Consider the following 19704-nt stretch of genomic DNA (forward strand, 5'->3'; position numbering starts at 1 on the left):
ATTCCACCATGTTAAATTGAAAATACCCCAACACCATTCAGCTGATTCCCATAAGCTCATTTCAAAACAAAACCTTACAGAACTTATAGTCCTGTATTCAGAAACACTTGCTTAACAACCCTCTTAAGTTTTCATCGTGATACATAAAACACTCAGAGAGAATCCAGAGCTCAAAGTCTAAAACAAGTAAAATAAACCAGATCCCGTTGGACTTTTTTCTGTCAGTGGTCTCATAATTTGCTGAAATTAATTAAAAATCACCCATGTTCACAGAGGACATGCAATCTTGTTACTGATCTTGCCACATACTCTGACCTTCATCTTCTGCAGTTTAAAAGTTAAAAATGCATGCCTGATTTTTCATTAATTTAAGAAAATTAAATCTATGATTGTGCAGGCATGCTCAGTAAGAACCAATAGTCAGTGTTCTAAAAGCCAGACTAACAGCTATTTGACTTGGCTAATCAGGTGGCCACACCCATACCAGACATTTATTCCACTTTAAACAGTCATGGCTTCCCCCAAAGAATCCTGGGAAGTATAGTTTGTGAAGGGTACTGACATTTGTTAGACAATTCCTATTCCCCTGACAGAGCTCCAGTGGCCAGAGTGGTTTAACAGTCAGCCCCTCTTCCCAGAGAATTCTGGTGATTGTAACTCTGTGAGGGGGAAAGGGTGTCTCCTAACAACTCTCAGCACCACAAATTACACTTCCCGGCATTCTTTGGGGGAAGTCATGACTCTTTAATATGGAATATATGTCTAGTGTGGATGTGGCCAGGGACACCTTTGGTTTAAATTTGGATGGGAGGCTACATGTGTCTGCTGTAGAATAAAAAGGTGGAGGAAACCCTGAAATAGAATGATACTGTTAACAATGTTTTCCTTTTGGAAAGGACTTTCCCTCTGCCCTCCCCTGCCCCCTCTCCCATCCACCATCCATTATTGATGGCTTATCATGTTATTATCAATTAAATGCATGGTATATGCTATTTAAGGGGCTACAGAGGACATGACATGTGAGTTATGGTTTGGAACTAATTCACTACTAGGCAAAAAAAAAAAACCTTGTGGTTTAAGAATGTACCTATAGCCCACAGATATTTCTATCAAAGTTTAAAAAGCAGGGAAATTGGGCAGCTATAGTGAATGCACCAGGGGAGCAGGAGACCTGACCTCCTCTCTGAGATATTGTACTGCCCTACAAATTTGTCAAAATGCAAAGACAATTTGGGTTGGTCTTTCACAGTCCAATCCACTTCCTGTGTAGCTTGGAAGAATTTGGTAACATGTGCCTCTGAGCTTTATTTGCCTCTGAACTCTGTCTGAGTTCAGGACTATACGTTTTCTAAGATTTTGTTTTGAAATGAAACTGAAAAATCCATGCTGGCTATAGTATACAGCTACTCCGGTGGGCCAAAATGCCACTGATGGGCTTCTGAGTGATAACCATGGAGTTTATAAACATCATTAAATTATGACTTCTATATTTATTTATTATTACATTTATATTCCACTTTTTTATCTCAGGTCTTACACTGATGATCTTTGAAAAGTGTCAATATGATAAATACCAATAACCCCATCAGGACCCAAAGGTCCAAACTTGAAATTGGCAATGTAGCTTTGTAACATCTTATAGTTGTACAATAATTTGATGATAGGTGGCAATTGCTTAAGGGCCTGATGCTGTGCTCCACTACACAGACAGCAGTGTATAGTACCTGCTGACGTAGGGGTCCCAGTTCTGGTGCACAGAAGCAATATGCCCTCTACCTATAACACTGGAATTATACTGCTGCCGCAGAAACCACTTCTGCTTTGTCACTGTTTTCTCTGAAGCCCTGTACAGCTGTGCTGTACAAAGGACTTTTCCAAGAGAAAAAACAGGATAGATGCAAGGTGACTTGAGGTGGTATTCAACTAATGCATCCTGTCAGAGCAAGGATTTCCACCTGCCCAGTGAGATGTTTCCCACTCTCCTCCCTCTGCATGTGCCCCTCTCTCTCCCCAAATCTGTTCGAGAGGAATCCTAAGGAGTCTTAGAAGTAAATGGGAAGCACATATATTGTATGTGTTTCTCTGAAAGAACAAAAAAAGCAAGATGGTAAGATTAAGTTTTAAAAGGAAAGTTTCACCTGTAACTTGTTAAGGTAAACCTCAGAGTCATTTATAATAAAGAGGCAGTAAATGTAGCTACAGATTTTAATTTTAAAAAAAACTGCTTTTAACCCAGGCATTACATTTTCTCCTGAATCTGTAATTAACTTCATTTTAAGTTGCTGATCTCACTGTTTCATCAGTGACTTATTTCCCTACTACTTGATATCAGCAGTTGTGCACAGGCAACCCTTCCTGCTCCTGATTTGTTTTTTTGTGTTTTGTATAGTGGGAAACAGTACTGGTAGGAAAAAATGGTACATAGTGCAGGATGAAGAGCCTTGCAGCCCTGCTTGATTTGTTTGTTTAAAATGTTTATAGTCTGCCTTTCTTGTGTAAAATAGTAAAAAGGTAAAGGTGTCCCCGCACTTGTAGTGCAAGTCGTTTCCGACTCTTAGGGTGACGTCTTGCGACGTTTACTAGGCAGACCGTATATATGGGGTGGGATTGCCAGTTCCTTCCCCGGCCTTTCTTTACCCCCCAGCATATGCCGGGTACTCATTTTACCGACCACGGATAGATGGAAGGCTGAGTGGACGTCGACCCCTTTTACCGGAGATTCGATTTCCTCCTTCCATTGGAATCGAACTCTGGCCGTGAGCAGAGCTTTTGGCTGCATTACCGCTGCTTACCACTCTGTGCCATGGAGGATCTTGTGTAAAATAGTACAGCAATACAAAAATATAAAACATATGGGGCTTCTGCCCCTGTGTGCTTTGTGCGCCAATCTCACTACCTAACCCCAGAAACAGGAACTCCAGAACCACTGAAGTAGAGTGCGTCCAACCCTCACCTCCCTAAGCTACTCCAGAAGGATACCATGGTCAAAGGTATTGAAAGCCTCCAAGAGCTCAAGGAGACAAGCAGGGTCATACTCCCCTTATCTCTCTCCCAACAAATGACATCAATGGAGCCAAGGCAGTTTCAGTACCATGACTGACATAATGACTTGAAGTTAGAGAACTTTTTGGACCCAACCCAATTTGTTTAACTGACCAACAGAAGAAACTATTTTGTTGGAATTAGCTCTCAGAAGATTATTTTTTCAAGGCAGCAGCTGGTTATCACTGCTCTATTTCCACTCCCCCCCTTTTTTCTTTCTTTCTTTCATCTTGACTCATTCTTATTAAAGAAAGACTAGGGGAAACGTGGTAAGTTAGTCACCTGAGCTGAGTGGAGGACAGCATCTCTTCCATGTGTGTCTCCATCATAGTGATTCATGAATCTGCAGTGGGATTACGAACAATCTAGGAGCAGAAATATAGAGCATGCCCTGAACCACATAAATGTAAATTGTTGTTACTAGTGCTATCCTGCCAACCACAAACTGTTCCCATGAGAACAGAAGATGCAGCATCATGCTGAAAGAAATCCTTGCTCTGAATGGGCAAAGGCAGCAGTACAGTATTCTCTCTTAGGTAATGAATTTACCTAGCTGACAGATCATTAGCCCTTTCCGTGTCTGAACAGGATGATAGACAGGAACACAAGGGTAGCCTGGCAGTACAGTACATGACTTTTACAACCTTTTATGTCTCAGGTTAAAACTGTGTGCCAGGAATAAAGGTAAGAATTCAAATGAGCACTTAAGGAACCATGAAGACAGCAAGCTGTAATACAAAAGAAAATCCCTCCACCCCCCACAAGGTGAAGGTACTGAGAAGCAATAATAAACACTAACACTGGCTTTTTAATACTTCTGTCCTTAAGACACTGTTTTCAAGCTAAACATGGGGTTCCACTGTGATACTGTGGTACTGAAAGTTTTTTTTTGTGCCCACCAAAATCTGTTCATTTCAAATTGTTATTATTATAAACTTACTTATTACTTCCATTTACTGTAAACTTACTACTACTCTGATTCTGTGATTTCAAAAGGTTTTTGTGACCTGCCCCCAGACCTCCCAAATGTGTCCTTAAAAAAAAAACAGTTACCCTTGGCATTGCCCACTTTGACATGCAGGCCCTGGAGGATTGACCATGGACTAATACAGCCCTCAGCCCAAATAAAAATTAGGTACCCCTTACCCTATAGTTACTGGCACTACCTCAATAATCTAGTGATTATTGTTAAAAATTATAAATGGCACACTAAAGATATAAATTCCAGTGCTTCAAAAATGGGGGTATGGACATTTTGTCCTGTGTTGATAACCCTGTTCTTGTAAGGTTTATGTAACAAAACATGAATGAAATGCTCTTAAAATGCACTCCATTAGTGTTGGCAGCAGTAGCAGTGCTTTACTTGAGTATACTCAGGTAGGTGAGAATGGAAGAAAAATGAACTCCACCCGTAAATTGTTAGCCCATTAGTTGTCAAATAATGGTCAAGTAAATATTTCTGGGTGGAGAGAGAAATATGCTCATATATATATTGGTAAACCACGGTTTAGCATACATGCAAACTGGACTACTGTGTACCTTCGTGGGGTTTCGGGGAAGGGATGCTTGAGCTAGTTGTATTATTGTCTGGACTTGTGAATGAGGTCAGGGATGAGAAACCTATGGCCCTGCAGAAGTTGTGGGACTTGAGCACTCCAGCCCAGCCAGCATGGACAATGATCAGGGAGGGTGGAGTGAATTAGGCCAAAGTGAATTCTTTTCACTTTGTGAAATCTATGACATATTGAATGAGTGAACCACCTTGCTTAATGAAGTATTGCTGTCAGAAAATATAACATTTTGGGACAACTAAACCCTGGGTGGAAATGATACATTCTAGCTTTGAGTTAGGACTTGCTGATAGACTTCAGATAATAAACTGAGAGCACTTAGATGCCTAATTTTCAGTAAAAGATACTGAGAGAAGGTGGGTGTATTGGAATATTTGATTAACCGTTTGATTGACTGCATTTATACCACACTCTTCTTCTAAGGAGTTTAAATCAGCATATCGTCCACCCAGTTTTAATCACAGTAACCCTGTGAACATGGGTAACTGAGAGATAGTGACTGGTTCAGTAAACTTCATTGATGAGTAGGGATTTGAGCCCATGTTGCTCCTCTCCTAGTTGGACACTCTAAATCACTAAATCACACTGACTTTCTTACTTCTTAAGTCATTCTGTGACATTTAATTCACAAATCAGAAGGATATGTCTGGAGTAAACTATTTGGATGCTACATCTTATTGGCTTTCTACAAGTTGTCAGGAGGTGTTCCTGTACAGATCAGCACAGCCCCTTGTATTGGTTTGTCCAAGCAGTTCCTGTCACGTGTGACATGTTTATCAAACTAACATGTTTTTAATATATTATTTTTCTACACCCTGTAAAAGAGGCCCTGATCGCTGAAAGATGACATTTTGAGAGTGTAGATTCCCCCCCACACACACACACACACTTCACCTTTTAGTAGTCAAGGGACACTTAAGAAAAAAATGACACCACTTACCATTTAAATCCTCTTCTTCGTTGACCAAAATACAAAAGTACATTTCTATCACCACCCCAAAAACCCCAAATGTCAATGTTTTTTTTAATAAGGAAAATGGATCTTTCAGCTCTTGGCATGGGGCTTTCTGTACAGCATGCATGTCACAAATCATGTCACAGGCTGCTGGTGGTGGGAGGCTCAGAAATGCTCATGTTAATCTAAAATTTTAATTTCAAATCAAATTGACATTTTACACTTGGTGAGGAATGCTGCTCACCATGTGGTATTTTTTCTGTGCCTTCAAGAGTATGCTGCACTGGGCAAAATGGGTGTCACTTGCTGTTGAGGATGTTGGCTACAGTGCTTGCAGATTTATAGGTCTTAGTGTATTGGGCATGAGGAGCAGCTGATCTAACGAAGCCCCTTAGAGAATAGGAAACAGAAGGGGCTTCAGTAGGACTGGCACTGGTAAGCTGTTTTTGGCACAAGCTGCTGTAGAAATGACAGGTATTCAATAAGCATCACTCTGGCTAAGGGAAAGATTTAAGGGAGGGAGGGGCCGGGCAGCAATAAATAAGGTGCTGAAACAAATGTGATTATTTCATCTCTTGATTGGTTTGAATATGTAAATAGTATAAAAATTAAAATAGCTTTACATTTATGTTTTTGTGAGCAAACTGATAAATGAGCAAGACCACCACTTCTTATATTTTTAAATACTTTAGAAGTAGCAACTCTACATACTGAGTAAATTAACAGCATTTAGCCCATTGAGAGTTATTCTAGATTTACATTATCTACAGAACACACACACACACAAAGTGCTTTGCAACCAGTAAAGTAGTGTGTGAACATGATACTGGTGCTGAATAAGATCAGTCCAAAAATTCACCTTTGTCAAGATAAGTGAACTATTAGTAATCATGGAGCACTGAAATAGATACATTTTCACAAACATTAAAAATGTATAAGCATCATTACTAAACCACTGAAATGTAAAAAATGTAAAAAATATTTATATATATGCCAATCCATTTTGGTTTATTTTTAAACTAATAAAATGTATATATGTATACAGTTTGGGAACATATATATCATATATATATATACTCTTGAGAAAGCTTGAACAGCAAGGTTTGCTGAGATAGTGGCCTCATTTTGACATAGGCCACATTCACACCATACATTTATTCCACTAATATTCCACTTTAAACAGTCATGGCTTTCCCCAAAGATCCTGGGAAGTATAGTCTGTGAAGGGTGTTGAGAGTTGTTAGAAAACCCCTGTTCCTCTCATAAAGTTACACTTCTCAGAGTTCTCTGGGAAGAGGGACTGACTGTTAAACCCCTCTTGAGAACTGTAGCTCTGTGAGGAGAATAGGAGCCTCCTAACAACTCTCAGCATCCTTCACAAACTACACTTCCCAGGATTCTTTGGGGGAAGCCATGACGTTTTAAAATGGAATAATAATGGAATAAATGTATGGTGTGAATGAGATCATAATGTTAAGCTGTGTTGTAGCATTACATGAACAAGTCGGGAAAAGCTTCAGATTTATGCACTGCCCTCTAAGTGTGCCATGATGAGAACAGAAACTTTTATGTTCCATTTTCGATTAACCAAAGTTTGGTGTTCCAAGTTTGGTGTTATATCCGATTCCTAAACTGTGGTTAATCTGAACTATGATTTACTGAAACAAGCCAGCTTCATAAACCAAGGTCAATTATAGTTGTTTATTCAGGTTCCGACATAACACTAAGCTGTGATTAGTTTAAAATGGAAATGAACACTTCTGTGTGAGGGAAGCAGGAGAAGCACACAAATCCTAGGCTGGTACATTAGGGTTGCCAGGTTATAAGCATCCTAAACCCTGAGATTTCAGGGGTGGGCTCAAGTGATGTCACGAGGTGGGGCCCTAGTGATGTCATGATATGTTAAGCATCAACCACAGTTGCTTGGAACATACCACTCAAACAAAAAAAACCACTCAAACATACCACTCAAACAAAAAAAAATTGGAAATTAAGATAGAAATCTTAGCTAAATGAGTGTGTTCCCAGCTCCAGCTGAAGTGATAGGATCATTTATTTATCTATTTAAAATATTTCTATCCTGCCCTTCTACCCTATAATAGGACACTCAGGACGGCTTACAATAAAATGAAACATGTACATAATACAAATTGTACACAATAAAGATCACAAAAACATTAAAATACATAAAATGCAATTAAAGTGCACAAAATACAATACACACACATATATAGGGAGTGGTACTGAAGGAACTACAGAGGTAAAAATTAACATAGAGGGCATAAAATCAGTGTTAAGCTCTACCCTCAGTCCCTCCCAAAGGCTTTCCGGAACAAGGTCATTTTCAGAAGTCTCCGGAAAACCATCAGGGAGGGAGCAGAGCGGGCTTCTTGTAGTTGGGTATTCCAAAGCTTGGGAGCCACAGCTGAAAAGGCTCTCTCCCATGTGCCTGTCAGTCTAACATCTTTCATTCCAGGCACGCGGAGGAGACTAGAGGCACAAGATCTTAAATCCCATACATATGGGCACAAGCAGTCTCTCCGGTACATTGGTTCAAGGCCGTTTATGGCTTTAAAGGTCAGAACCAGCACTTTGAATTGGGCCCGGAAACAAATTGGGAGCCAGTGGAGTCGATAAAGCACAAGGGTGATATGCTTCTTGTGCCGTGGTCCAATTAACATTCTGGCTGTTGCATTTAGAAGCAACTGTAATTTCCAAACCATTTTCAAAGGCAGCTCCACATAGAGTTTGTTACAATAATCAAGTTTGATGTCACCAATGCATGTGTCACTGTGGCCAAGTCAACTGCTTCCAGGAACGGACGCAGCTGGTAGACCAGTTTGAGCTGGCCAAAAGCACTCCTGGCTACTGCAGCCACCTGATACTCAAGCAGCAGGCCAGGATCCGGGAGGACTCCCAAACTGCGGACCTGCTCCTTCAAGGGCAGTGCAACCCCATCCAGAATAGGTTGCAACCCTATTCCTGGCACAGTTTTCCCCTTGACCAGCAACACTTCCATCTTGTCTGGATTAAGTTTCAGTTTGTTAGCCCACATCCAGCCCTTCACAGCCTCCAGGCACCGGTTTAGGATGAGCACTCCCTCCCTGTGAATAGGTGGTAGGGAGAGATAGCTTGGGAACAACAGCAATTGAAGCCACACTTTCCAGTATGTGAATTCTCTTTTACCAAACAAACCATCATGCAAAACAAGGTGCATCATCAGTGGGTGTAAGGGGTTGAACTAAGGACTTGGAACCACTGTTACTGTTTTTAAGGATGCAAGGGAGGGAGTTCAGAAATAAATGAAATGCAAATAGAAAAGAAAAACAAAAGACAGTGATGATTTTCTAAATGCATTACCATACCAACAACAATAATATTCCTATGAGTAATCCCACAACCAGTCAGGGTTCCTAACTAAAAACAAAACAAAACAAAAAAACCTGGCCGCCAAGTTCACAGAAATCCCCATGCAACACAATCCGACCTGGGGACTGCAGTTAGTGCAGAATGCTGCAGCACAATTGCTGACATGAGTAAGACCCTATCAGCACATAATATCTCTGCTCTGAAATCTGCACTGATTGTCGATTTGCTATGCCAAGTTCAAGGTGTGCTTTCCATGTTACAGGGGCCACATAGTACTTGTTCTGCTCTTATAAGAAATCAATAATGTGGTAGCACCTACACTTTGCAACTCACTGCCTATTGACATTAGATAGGCTCCTTCATTGTACTTTTTTTGATATGTGCTAAAAACATTTTTACGTTTAGGCAAGCAGGCATATAAAAGCTATTACTCTTTTTATCAGTTTTTAACTAATTGTTGGTTTTATTATCTTGCATGTTGTTTAATACCTGTTTTTAACTGTTTTTGCCAATACTTTTATTCTTTTAATTCCTTCCAGGGCCGACTTATCCATTAGGCACAGTAGGCACAGTGCCTAGGGCCCATGATACTTTTAGGGGCCCACGAAAATGTTTTAATTTATTTTAAAATCAGAAGAAAAAAATGAACTTTTAGGGTTGAAGAAAATCTTTTAAATTTTTTCTGACATCAGAAAAAAATGAAATTTTAGGGCCACAAAAATCTATTAAATTTTGCCTCAAACAGAAAAAACATAAAATTTTGAAGTATTCAAAGTTATATCAAAAATAATTTTTAAAATTGATGTTATTATGGAGGAAGGGGCCCACGAAGGCAAAGTGCCTAGGGCCCACAAAAGTCATAATGCGGCCCTGATTCCTTCTGTAAACCGCTTTGAGGTTTTTTACGATAAAGTGGTATATAAATGTTGTAAGTAAAATACATAAATAAATTTCAGAGTCACTGTAGTCCTTGGGTCTCTTTCCTTTTTTAGGAAGAAAGGAATCTGCCATTTGGTACTACCTTGCTCAGTACTGATGACATGGACTAGCCTTGGCTCTTCAGGATTCCAGGCAATAGTCTTTTCCAGAGATTGGATTTTGGACCTTTGCATGCAAAACATGTGCCCTACCACTCAGCTTCAGCTACAGTCATTCCCTTGTTGAAAAATTATCTTTTAGAATTGCTCTTTTGAGTTCACTAATAAATGCATAGCATACCTCAGGCAGACCCACACCTTGCATTTAAAGTGGATTCAACATACATTTGAAGCACATGAATCCCAACACAGAGTCATGGGAACTGTAGTTTGTTAAGGGTGGTGGGAACTGTAACTGTGAGTGGGGAACTACACTTCCTAGGATTCTTTTGGGGGAAGTCATGCACTTTAAATATGAGTTGGATGAGCTTTAAATGTATTATGTGGTTCTGCATTACTTCATAAACTTTCCCTGCATATAAATCATTTTAATTATTTTTTAAAATGTATATCGGCTACAAAGTTTACTTGGTGACCATGGGATACTCACCATCTCTTAGCCTAATCTGCCCCTCAGGGTGAAAATAATGGAGGGGGACCATGACAACCCCATATAATATTTTGGAGGCCAGCAAATCTCTTGTCAGTCTCAACCCTGACTTCACTTATTGGCTAAAAACCTGAAAGGGTGGGGATTTGAGCAGCCAGCTTCTAACAGAAGTTGCAAGGGGGCACTTGACATTTTGGTGTATATCTCATGAACCAGACGACCTAGACACTTAATTTTTTAAAAAATGAAACCTAAGAGTCCTTAAATTAAGGTGACTCACCTGGAGACCCAGAGAGGACCCCACAAATACTATGTGAAAACCGGAGACATGGCAACCCTATGGTACATTCTCATTCACATAACAATAGTTTTTCATTAGTTAATGATAGTTTATCCAAACAAGGCCAAAGGGTGGAAAGGCATTAAGACTACATACACCATCCTGTGGAACCAGTTCCACTACTGAGCAGTTGGTATTCTCAGCAATACAAATGTTATCTTGCGGTTAATTTATTTATTGACTTGATCACTGAGCTGGTGTGAAGACTCTATACCTGAATTTAACATCACTACAACAATTACAGTTGTGATTTTTGTTGCAATCAGTTAAAGAAATTGTGACAGCGGTGACAGGAAAAAGAAGATAACTCATTTTTATTATTTTCTTAGGGTGGCTTTTCTTTTTATTACTGTCTTTTCAGAGGCCATTTATTCTGAAAGGGTTTTGAAGAATATGTGATAATCTAATCTACCAAATGAGTATTACTGTTTATAATGATGTTTCCTCTTTTAACATTTCCTGTTTGCATTGGAAATATGAACAAGCTAAGACATCTGATGTTTTCAGAGATGTGAATGCCTAAACAGTATCTGTGTTGTTGACTTTTTTGATGGAAAGGTCATTAATTTTCATTTTACAAAAAAAATTGGTTGACTTTTAACATAATAGCATTGTTCAAGGCAATAGAAGCTTACTTAATATACTGGCCATTTTAACCTGTTAAGACTCCAGCTCTAAGCATACTTATACACCTTTTGATAATAAGTTTGAGAGGGGCGATCCTGACTTACAGTCTTGGATTTCCACATGCAAAATATTGCCTTAAATACCAGATTCATCTTCCAATATTTATATGGTTGTTCCTTCTGTTTTCCCAAGAAGTTAGCCTTGGGGGGTCTGAATATCCTGCTGATTGTTTGTTCCTCAGAAGGCTTCCAGTTCTTACCTTCTCATGGGAAGCCAAAGCTCAGGCGTAGAGTATGTCTTTGCATTCAGAAGGTCTCGGTTCAGTCTCTCAGATCTTCAGTTAAAACATCTCAGGAAATAGGAGAGACCCCTGCCTGAAATGTAGGAGAGGTGTACTGCGCTAGATGTACCAATGGTCTGATTCAGTGTAAGCCAGCTTTCTAATTGTCTGCCACATTGGACTCTTCCTTTCTCTTTGTCTCTCAACTACATCTATAGTTGCCATGTCACGGAGATGGCAAATCTTAGGATATGTCACTTAAGTATGCAGGTGGGAACTCATATGGTGGAATTCTTTTCTATACAAAAAAGAATTCATGCACTTGAAAAATGAACTGTTGGGGAGAAAGCTATAGTAAAAGCCTTCTCACTGACATCTAATTTTCTATACAGAGAGATTTATTTATTTAATTTTAGGGAGGAGCAGGCTGTCATGTGAATCTTCACCTGCAGTCTCAAGAGGTGAGTTCATCACACGTTTCCCACCTCTGTGAGAACTAGTTCCTATGTTGCCCTTGTACAATCATTCCCCTTCTACTTAGGTTCCTCTATCATATTATCCCAATAATTATTGCAAATATTTTACTACTCATGTTAACAAGCTCCCATGATCCACTTACATTTGAATGTTGTAGAATAAATTTAGGACCCAAGGTATGATAATTTTCTAGCATTTCATGTTATCATGTATTGAAAGAGAGAAAATACAGATAAGTAAGAGTATTCTTCATTTTTCTACTTTCCTTGTTTATATTTATTCCATGTGTAGAATTTGACAGTCTTTTGAAGACCCAATTATTATTAAGAAATGATTTTATTGCCGTTGATTATTTAGAATAGCCATATTTGAAATTACTCTGAAAATATCTCAGTTAAGAGATTGTTGTTGTTATGTGCCTTCAAGTCTATTACGACTTATGGTGACCCTATGAATCAGCGACCTCCAATAGCATCTGTTATAAACCACCCTGTTCAGATCTTGTAAGTTTAGGTCTGTGGCTTCGTTTATGGAATCAATCCTCTTTTTCTATTCCCTTCTGTTTTTCCCAGCATTATTGTCTTTTCTAGGGAATCATGTCTTCTCATGATGTGTCCAAAGTATGATAACCTCAGTTTCATCATTTTAGCTTCTAATGATAGTTCTGGTTTAATTTGTTCTAACACCCAATTATTTGTCTTTTTCTCAGTCCGTGGTATGCACAAAGCACTCCTCCAACACCACATTTCAAATGAGTTGATTTTTCTCTTAACCGCTTTTTTCACTCTCCAACTTTCACATCCATACATAGAGATCGGGAATACCATGGTCTGAATGATGCTGACTTTAGTGTTCAGTGATACATCTTTGCATATGAGGGCCTCTTCTAGTTCTCTCACAGCTGCCCTCCCCAGTCCTAGCCTTCTTCTAATTTCTTGACTCCATTTTGGTTAATGACTGTGCCAAGGTGTTGATAATCCTTAACAAGTTCAATGTCCTCATTGTCAACTGTAAAGTTACATAAATCTTCTGTTGTCATTACTTTAGTCTTCTTGACGTTCAGCTGTAGTCCTGCTTTTGTGCTTTCCTCTTTAACTTTCATCAGCATTCGTTCCAAATCATTACTGGTTTCGTTTAGTAGTATGGTATTGCTTGCATATCTTAAATTATTGATATTTCTCCCTCCAATTTTCACACCTCCTTATCTTGGTCCAATCCGGCTTTCTATATGATATGTTCTGCATATAGAGTAAACAAATAGGGTGATAAAATACCCCTCTGTCTCACACGGTTTCTGATTGGAAACCAGTCTGTTTCTCCATATTCTGTCCTTACAGTAGCCTCTTGTCCAGAGTATAGGTTGCACATCAGGACAGATGCTGTGGCACCCTAATTTCTTTTAAAGCATTCCATAGTTTTTCATGATCTACACGATCAAAGGCTTTGCTATAATCTATAAAGCACAGGGTGATTTTCTTCTGCAATTCCTTGCTCCGTTCCATTATTCAATGTATGTTTGCGATACGATCTCTGGTACCTCTTCCTTTTCTAAATCCAGCTTGGACATCTAGTATTTCTTTCTCCATATATGGTAAGAGCCTTTGTTGTAGAATCTTGAGCATTACTTTACTTGCATGGGATATTAAGACAATAGCTTGATAATTACTGCATTCCCTGGGATCCCCTTTCTTTGGAATTGGGATATATATTGAACACTTCCAGTCTGTGGGCCACTGTTTAGTTTTTCATATTTGTTGACAAATTTTTGTCAAAATTTGGACCAATACAGTCTCAGCAACTTGTAGCAACTCTACTGGTATGTTTTCTGTTCCTGGTGATTTTAAGAGCAGCTTTCACCTCACATTCTAAAATTTCTGGTTCTTCATCATATGGTTCCTCCGTGAATGAATCTGTCATCCTTGCATCTCTTTTATAGAGTTCTTCAGTGTATTGCTTCCATCTTCCTTTTATTTCATCTTGGTTTGTCAGTGTGTTCCCCTGTTGATTATTCTACTACTCCACTCTTGGTTTAAATTTCCCTTTAATTTCTCTAATCTTTTGGAATAGGGTTCTTGTTGTACCTTTTTTGTTGTTCTCTTCTATTTCTATATAATAACATTGTAATCGTTCTCTTTGTTCCTACGTACTAGTCGCTATATTGTTGCATTTAGGGTTCTGACCGTGTTTCTATCTCCTTTTGCTTTTGCTTTCCTTCTTTCTTTAACCATTTTAAGAGTTTCATCATCCATTGAGGTCTTTCTCTCTTTTTAACTAGAGGTATTGTCTTTTTGTATTCTTCCCTGATAATGTCTCTGACTTCATTCCATAGTTCTTCTGGTTCTCTATCAACTAAGTTTAAAGCCTCAAATCTATTCCTTATTTGATCTTTATATTCTTGTGGGATGTTATTTAAATTGTATTTTGGCATTATGATTGCTTTGTTGTTCTTCTTTAGCTTTACTCTGATTTTCGATACGACCAGTTCATGATCTGTACCGCAGTCTTCTCCTGGCCTTGTTTTTGCAGAAAGTATGGAACTTCTCCATCTTCTGCTACCAATTATATAATCAATTTGATTCCTATATTGATCATTTGGTAATGTCCACGTGTACAGTCATCTTTTCAGTTGCTCAAAAAATGTGTTTGCGAGAAACACATTATTAGCTTCACAGAATTCAATAAGTCTCTCTCCTGCTTCATTTCTGTAAGACCTATTTTCCTACAATTTCTAGTTCTTCTCTGTCCCCTAGTTTTGCATTTCAGTCCCTCATGATTATCAGAACATCTTATTTTGGTGTGTGATCAATTTCCTCCTGTACTTCTGCGTAAAATTTCTCCAATTCCTCTTCTTCTGTGTTTGTGGTTGGAGTGTAGACTTGGATGATGGTTATGTCAATAGGTTCCCTGTTAAATCTCAGTGATATAACTCGCTCAGACCTTGCATTATAACTCTTAATTGTTTTTGCTACATCACTTCTCACTATTAAAGCAACCCTGTTTCTTCTTAATTTGTCATTTCCTGGATAAAATATTTTGTAGTTGCCTGATTGAAAGTGTCCCATTCCCTGGTTCATGCTTCTCACATTCCATGTTCCTATTGTGTACATCATACAACTCTGGACTCTCCTTTCGCATCTGTGCATATCAGCCTCTGGTCTTCCTTTCAGCTTTGATCCATTTGTGTCATTAGTCACAGTGCTACTCGTGCTTGTCCATTGTTCTTCCCCAGTAGGTCGCTGAATGCCATCTGAGCTGTGGGTCTCATCATCCAGCACTATCTCATGTTGCATTTTGGGTACTCTGTTCATAGGGTTTTTGTGGTAAGAGGTATTTAGAGGTGGTTTACCATTGCCTTCCTCTGAGTTTGGATGCATCTTAGTTAAGAGATAGATTTGTGAAATTTATGAGAAGACTAGAGAGAAGATGTTCCTTCTAATTTTTGGATGGTGTGAAGAGTTAACAAAAGTTACATTATTATACTCTGTTAAACTTGGACCAGGAAACCATTTGTAATCAGTGCGCTGATCTGTACAGGCTTTTGTATTAGGCCTAAGATCTTGTGTTCTCTATTCACACATGCTCACTTCCAGCTGTTGTCATTGAAATCCCACATAATCTCTTCAGGTCAAAGGGCAGTCATCCATGACTGCTGCAGTTAAAAGGTTATGCTGATTTGTGTTGTCAAATACTGGCTCTTCTTTCTGTCAGCCACTTTTTCAACAAGAAAGATACAACCTAGGATTGTATTACATGACTTTAAAAAGGTGCCCATCCATTGTACTAACATGATTTATCCCAGATAGTCTAAATGTTTCCTCCTGTATGCTTCAAAGAATGTTCTGGTGGTTCTTAACAACTGTTCTAAAGCTGTATGTGGAAGCAAGCTTCAGACAATATGGGCATGTGAGCCCAGTGGCCTAGTAGTGATTTTGAAAGGGAATGCTTCATTTGAATGGCTAATAATGTGGCCACAGTTAGATTAATGTGATGTTGAAGTAATATAAAAAGTAACTGTCAGCAAATGATGGTAGCAAAAGCCGGCATAAGTTGTGCTGTAGCAAGAGAAGCCGGCGTAAAGTTCTGATGCATCCAGTTTAGGAGCCTCTGGGTTGGCTGAATGCTGGCTCAACCAGGAACTGTACACAGGGACCAGAAAGTAAAAGCCTGCTCTCCCAAATACCCCTACTGGGGAGTAAGGCTTCTCCATTGACTTCTATTGCAATTATTTTCTTAGACTGACCTTTTGACCGGCATAACTTTTGCCTGGATTGGGACCAGCAGGAGTGCTCCAAACATGAGTTGGATGTGGCCTAAGTCCCTTTGCTTCAGCCCCTCCCTGACACGCCCCCGACACACCCTTTGGGGACTTATGCCGGCTCCACTTGTGCCTGTCTCGGTTGAGCCGGCTGAGGGACTTATGCCAGCATAGCCTGGCTGGAGATCCACTGCATCCAAATACCTCAGCCTGACGTAAATGCAAGTTGGATTGTGCCCTTAAGACTGGGAAGTAATTTGTCTATTTCAAATGCACTTTATTTCTGAACTTGAAGCTCAGAATGAAGGATTACCTGGGTACCTACCTAGGGGAAGTGTTAGCTAATAGGATGATTAGGTCCAGATCCTTCACATGGCTTTTAGTGTCTGCTCAAACTCTGCAACCCTGGATAGTAGAAATGAAAATAATGCTGGCAGATTCAGCTGGGTTCTAGCTGCTGCCTGTGGGTTGAAGAAATGTGCTTCCAGCCCTACATTATTCATTGGAAAATCTGCTTAAATGTATTGCCTGAATGAAGAACATACAAAGGCTGCTTCTAATAATGCTATATCGATACTGAAACACTTTAACAGTAATGGACCTGCTATTTCAATTTTTGATAAATCAAAATAAATCATTCTAGTTCAATTAAACCTTGCAAGCTAAATAAATATAAAATTGTTCACATATGTTGGGGGGGGAGGATATATTATGCAAGAACTGAAGTGAATATTTTCTGTAATTTGGAAATAAGATAATTGAAACTGAATGTTTAGGAGTTTAGCATGTCCGAGCACATGTACACTTTGTATTGATGATGATGATGATGATGCCTTCAAGTCGATTCTCACTTATGGCGACCCTATGAATAGGGTTTTCATGGTAAGCGGTATTCAAAGGGGGTTTACCATTGCCTTCCCCTGAGGCTGAGAGGCAGTGACTGGCGCAAGGTCACCCAGTGATCTTCACGGCTGTGTGGGGGTTCGAACCCTGGCTTCCGAGATCACAGTCCAATAATACATATTTGTGTGTGTTATAGTCAGTAATCTTAATTAGAACATCTTTAAAAGGTATGCCGCTTACCCTGTCCACAAGAGCAACTTTTACTAATCCCTTTATCCTCAAATTTCTTTGACCCTGATTTCAAAAGCAATAAGGCATGCTTGCCTATCAGCTACAGACCTCTAACTGAAGTCCTGATATGTACTGTATGAACCATAGTATCTGGTTCAGCAGAATTCCTTGTTTCCTGATTTGCAGTTTGAAGGCTTCTTGTTTTGTAATTGATTATACCTAGAAGACTAAATTAACATTTGGTGATAGAAGTGTTTTCATAGAAAAGGGGAAATACTGTCATGGGAAGTGTAATAACATTTTGATATAAAATATCCCTTACACAAATGAAACCAGCAAGCAACCATACACCTTGTCTCTTAAAGAACTTCAGAGGATTAGAGTTAAAGCTTTCTTATGCAAAGATTTGGTTTCTGTTTTGAAAAGCTCATTTTAAAGAGTTTTTTCTTTTTATTTAAAGGCATTCATTTTCAAGAATTTTTAACAGCTGCTATTTTAAGATTTCCCTAATGTAACCTCAGAAAGGAACAGTACATCTTTAAATCTTGTTTTGTTTGAATGAATGAATAGCTAATCCTGATCAGATGTTTCTTTAGAGAATAATGTTTAAAACGATTAAAGAACTTAGTTGTTCTGTCTGATTCCTAGGTACAGTATTTTAGTTTCAATTGTTAAGTCATTAGGGTCATCTGAGGTAACTTTTTATTAAAATTGGCTTCTTTTGTTTCAGATTTCCAGCTGTGATTCTTTAATATATACTATTCTCCCTATTAATCTGTCATGTTAACTTTTCTAAAGTCTAACAATATATCTGCTACCTAAACAGCAATTAGTGATAAGTGGAAAATTAAATATTCAATTTCTTTCACACTAAACAGGTACCAAAGTATTTAAGAATACTGTTGTTAACACTTAAAACTAATCACATCTATAATTTTCTTGTGTTTTTTAGGACATTTGGGCTTCCAAGACAGTTTTGTCACATCGGGCGTTTTCAGTGTGACTGAGTTAGTAAGGGTCTCACAAAGTAAGTATAATTTTAGTTATATTAGAGCATCTTACTTTGACTTATTTCTTTCTTTGATTTCTCCATACCACATGATTATTGTGCAAAAGGTTTCTGAATCTGATTGTTCATTCTCCACTTTGCCAATGCTTGCATCAATAAATTGTGTTGTATTTCCAATTAGGCTGATAAAATAAATGTCACCTAGTATGTAGCATATGGTCCTGATTTTACAAAAGGTGGTTGAAACCTGCTCTCCTACAAATTGCTGTAGTGGAAAAGCAAACCATTCATTGAGACTCTAGCCTCGAAAACAAATATACAATTTGTAATGTTACATTGGTGGCAATATCTGGTCAAGGACTGGATTCTGGCAGAGCACTGACCATCAGCACTATATATTTATTTAGAATACTTTCATCACGATTTATAATCCCAAGATGCTGTCAAAGTGGCTTACAAAAGACTCTTAAAATCATATCCAAGCCTGGCAGAATGGAAAGAACACGGAATCCCTTACTTGGCCCATGAAAGAGGCAGGTCTTCCCTTGCTAGTAGTTGCCAGGCAACAGCTCCACTTGATGTCCTCTGAGTCAAGGGAGTGAGGCTGAGCTACTGGATCTTGCTTAGCCTATGAAGGAAGCAAGTCAGCCATTTCTTGGTGGACATTTCATTACCAGGGACACTATATGCCCATGGAATGCCACTCTAGCAGAAACGTCAAGATCTATACCCTTCTGCAACTATTTGGAATGCTCTCTCCTGGCATTTCTAGTTGATGGAAGTAGAATGGGAGTTGCTGATGGGGGTCTTGTGTCTGCTACTACTGTGCCGGCCTCTATTTATTTATTTATATAATATTATGCAAGGTCACTTATCGGTTTACATGAAACACAATAAAGTTGTATAATAAAACTACTTGCATGGGTATGGGTTGAAGCAAAGGGAGTTGGGTGACCAATTGTGAGAAACCGTGAAATTAGAAAGAAAGTTGGGATAACTTTGAATATAGTTTTCTGTGTAGAATGTGTTTTGGAATTGGTAAGTTTGGTGGAAGATGTCATAAATGGCTACTTCTTATTCATTTGGCCTGGAAATGGAGGGAAAACAAATAATCATTGTGCAACACACCCAGGAACAAGTCAAAGCCTGCCTGTGTGTCAGGACCCACAGCTTAAGAA

The 19704-nt window shown here is 38.9% G+C and overlaps 1 protein-coding gene across 4 annotated transcripts in view; it reads left to right on the forward strand.

The window, feature by feature from the left end:
• NFIA (nuclear factor I A) overlaps positions 1 to 19704 on the forward strand; it is a 446003-nt gene that overhangs the window by 267605 nt on the left and 158694 nt on the right. For all 4 annotated transcript variants that reach the window (XM_061633238.1, XM_061633241.1, XM_061633237.1 and 1 more), the window contains one exon: positions 18470 to 18544. In XM_061633238.1, the coding sequence (XP_061489222.1) occupies positions 18470 to 18544 (75 nt within the window). The remainder of the gene's footprint in view (positions 1 to 18469; positions 18545 to 19704) is intronic.

This window comes from Rhineura floridana, chromosome 6 (assembly GCF_030035675.1).
Source record: "Rhineura floridana isolate rRhiFlo1 chromosome 6, rRhiFlo1.hap2, whole genome shotgun sequence".
Lineage (NCBI taxonomy): Eukaryota > Metazoa > Chordata > Lepidosauria > Squamata > Rhineuridae > Rhineura > Rhineura floridana.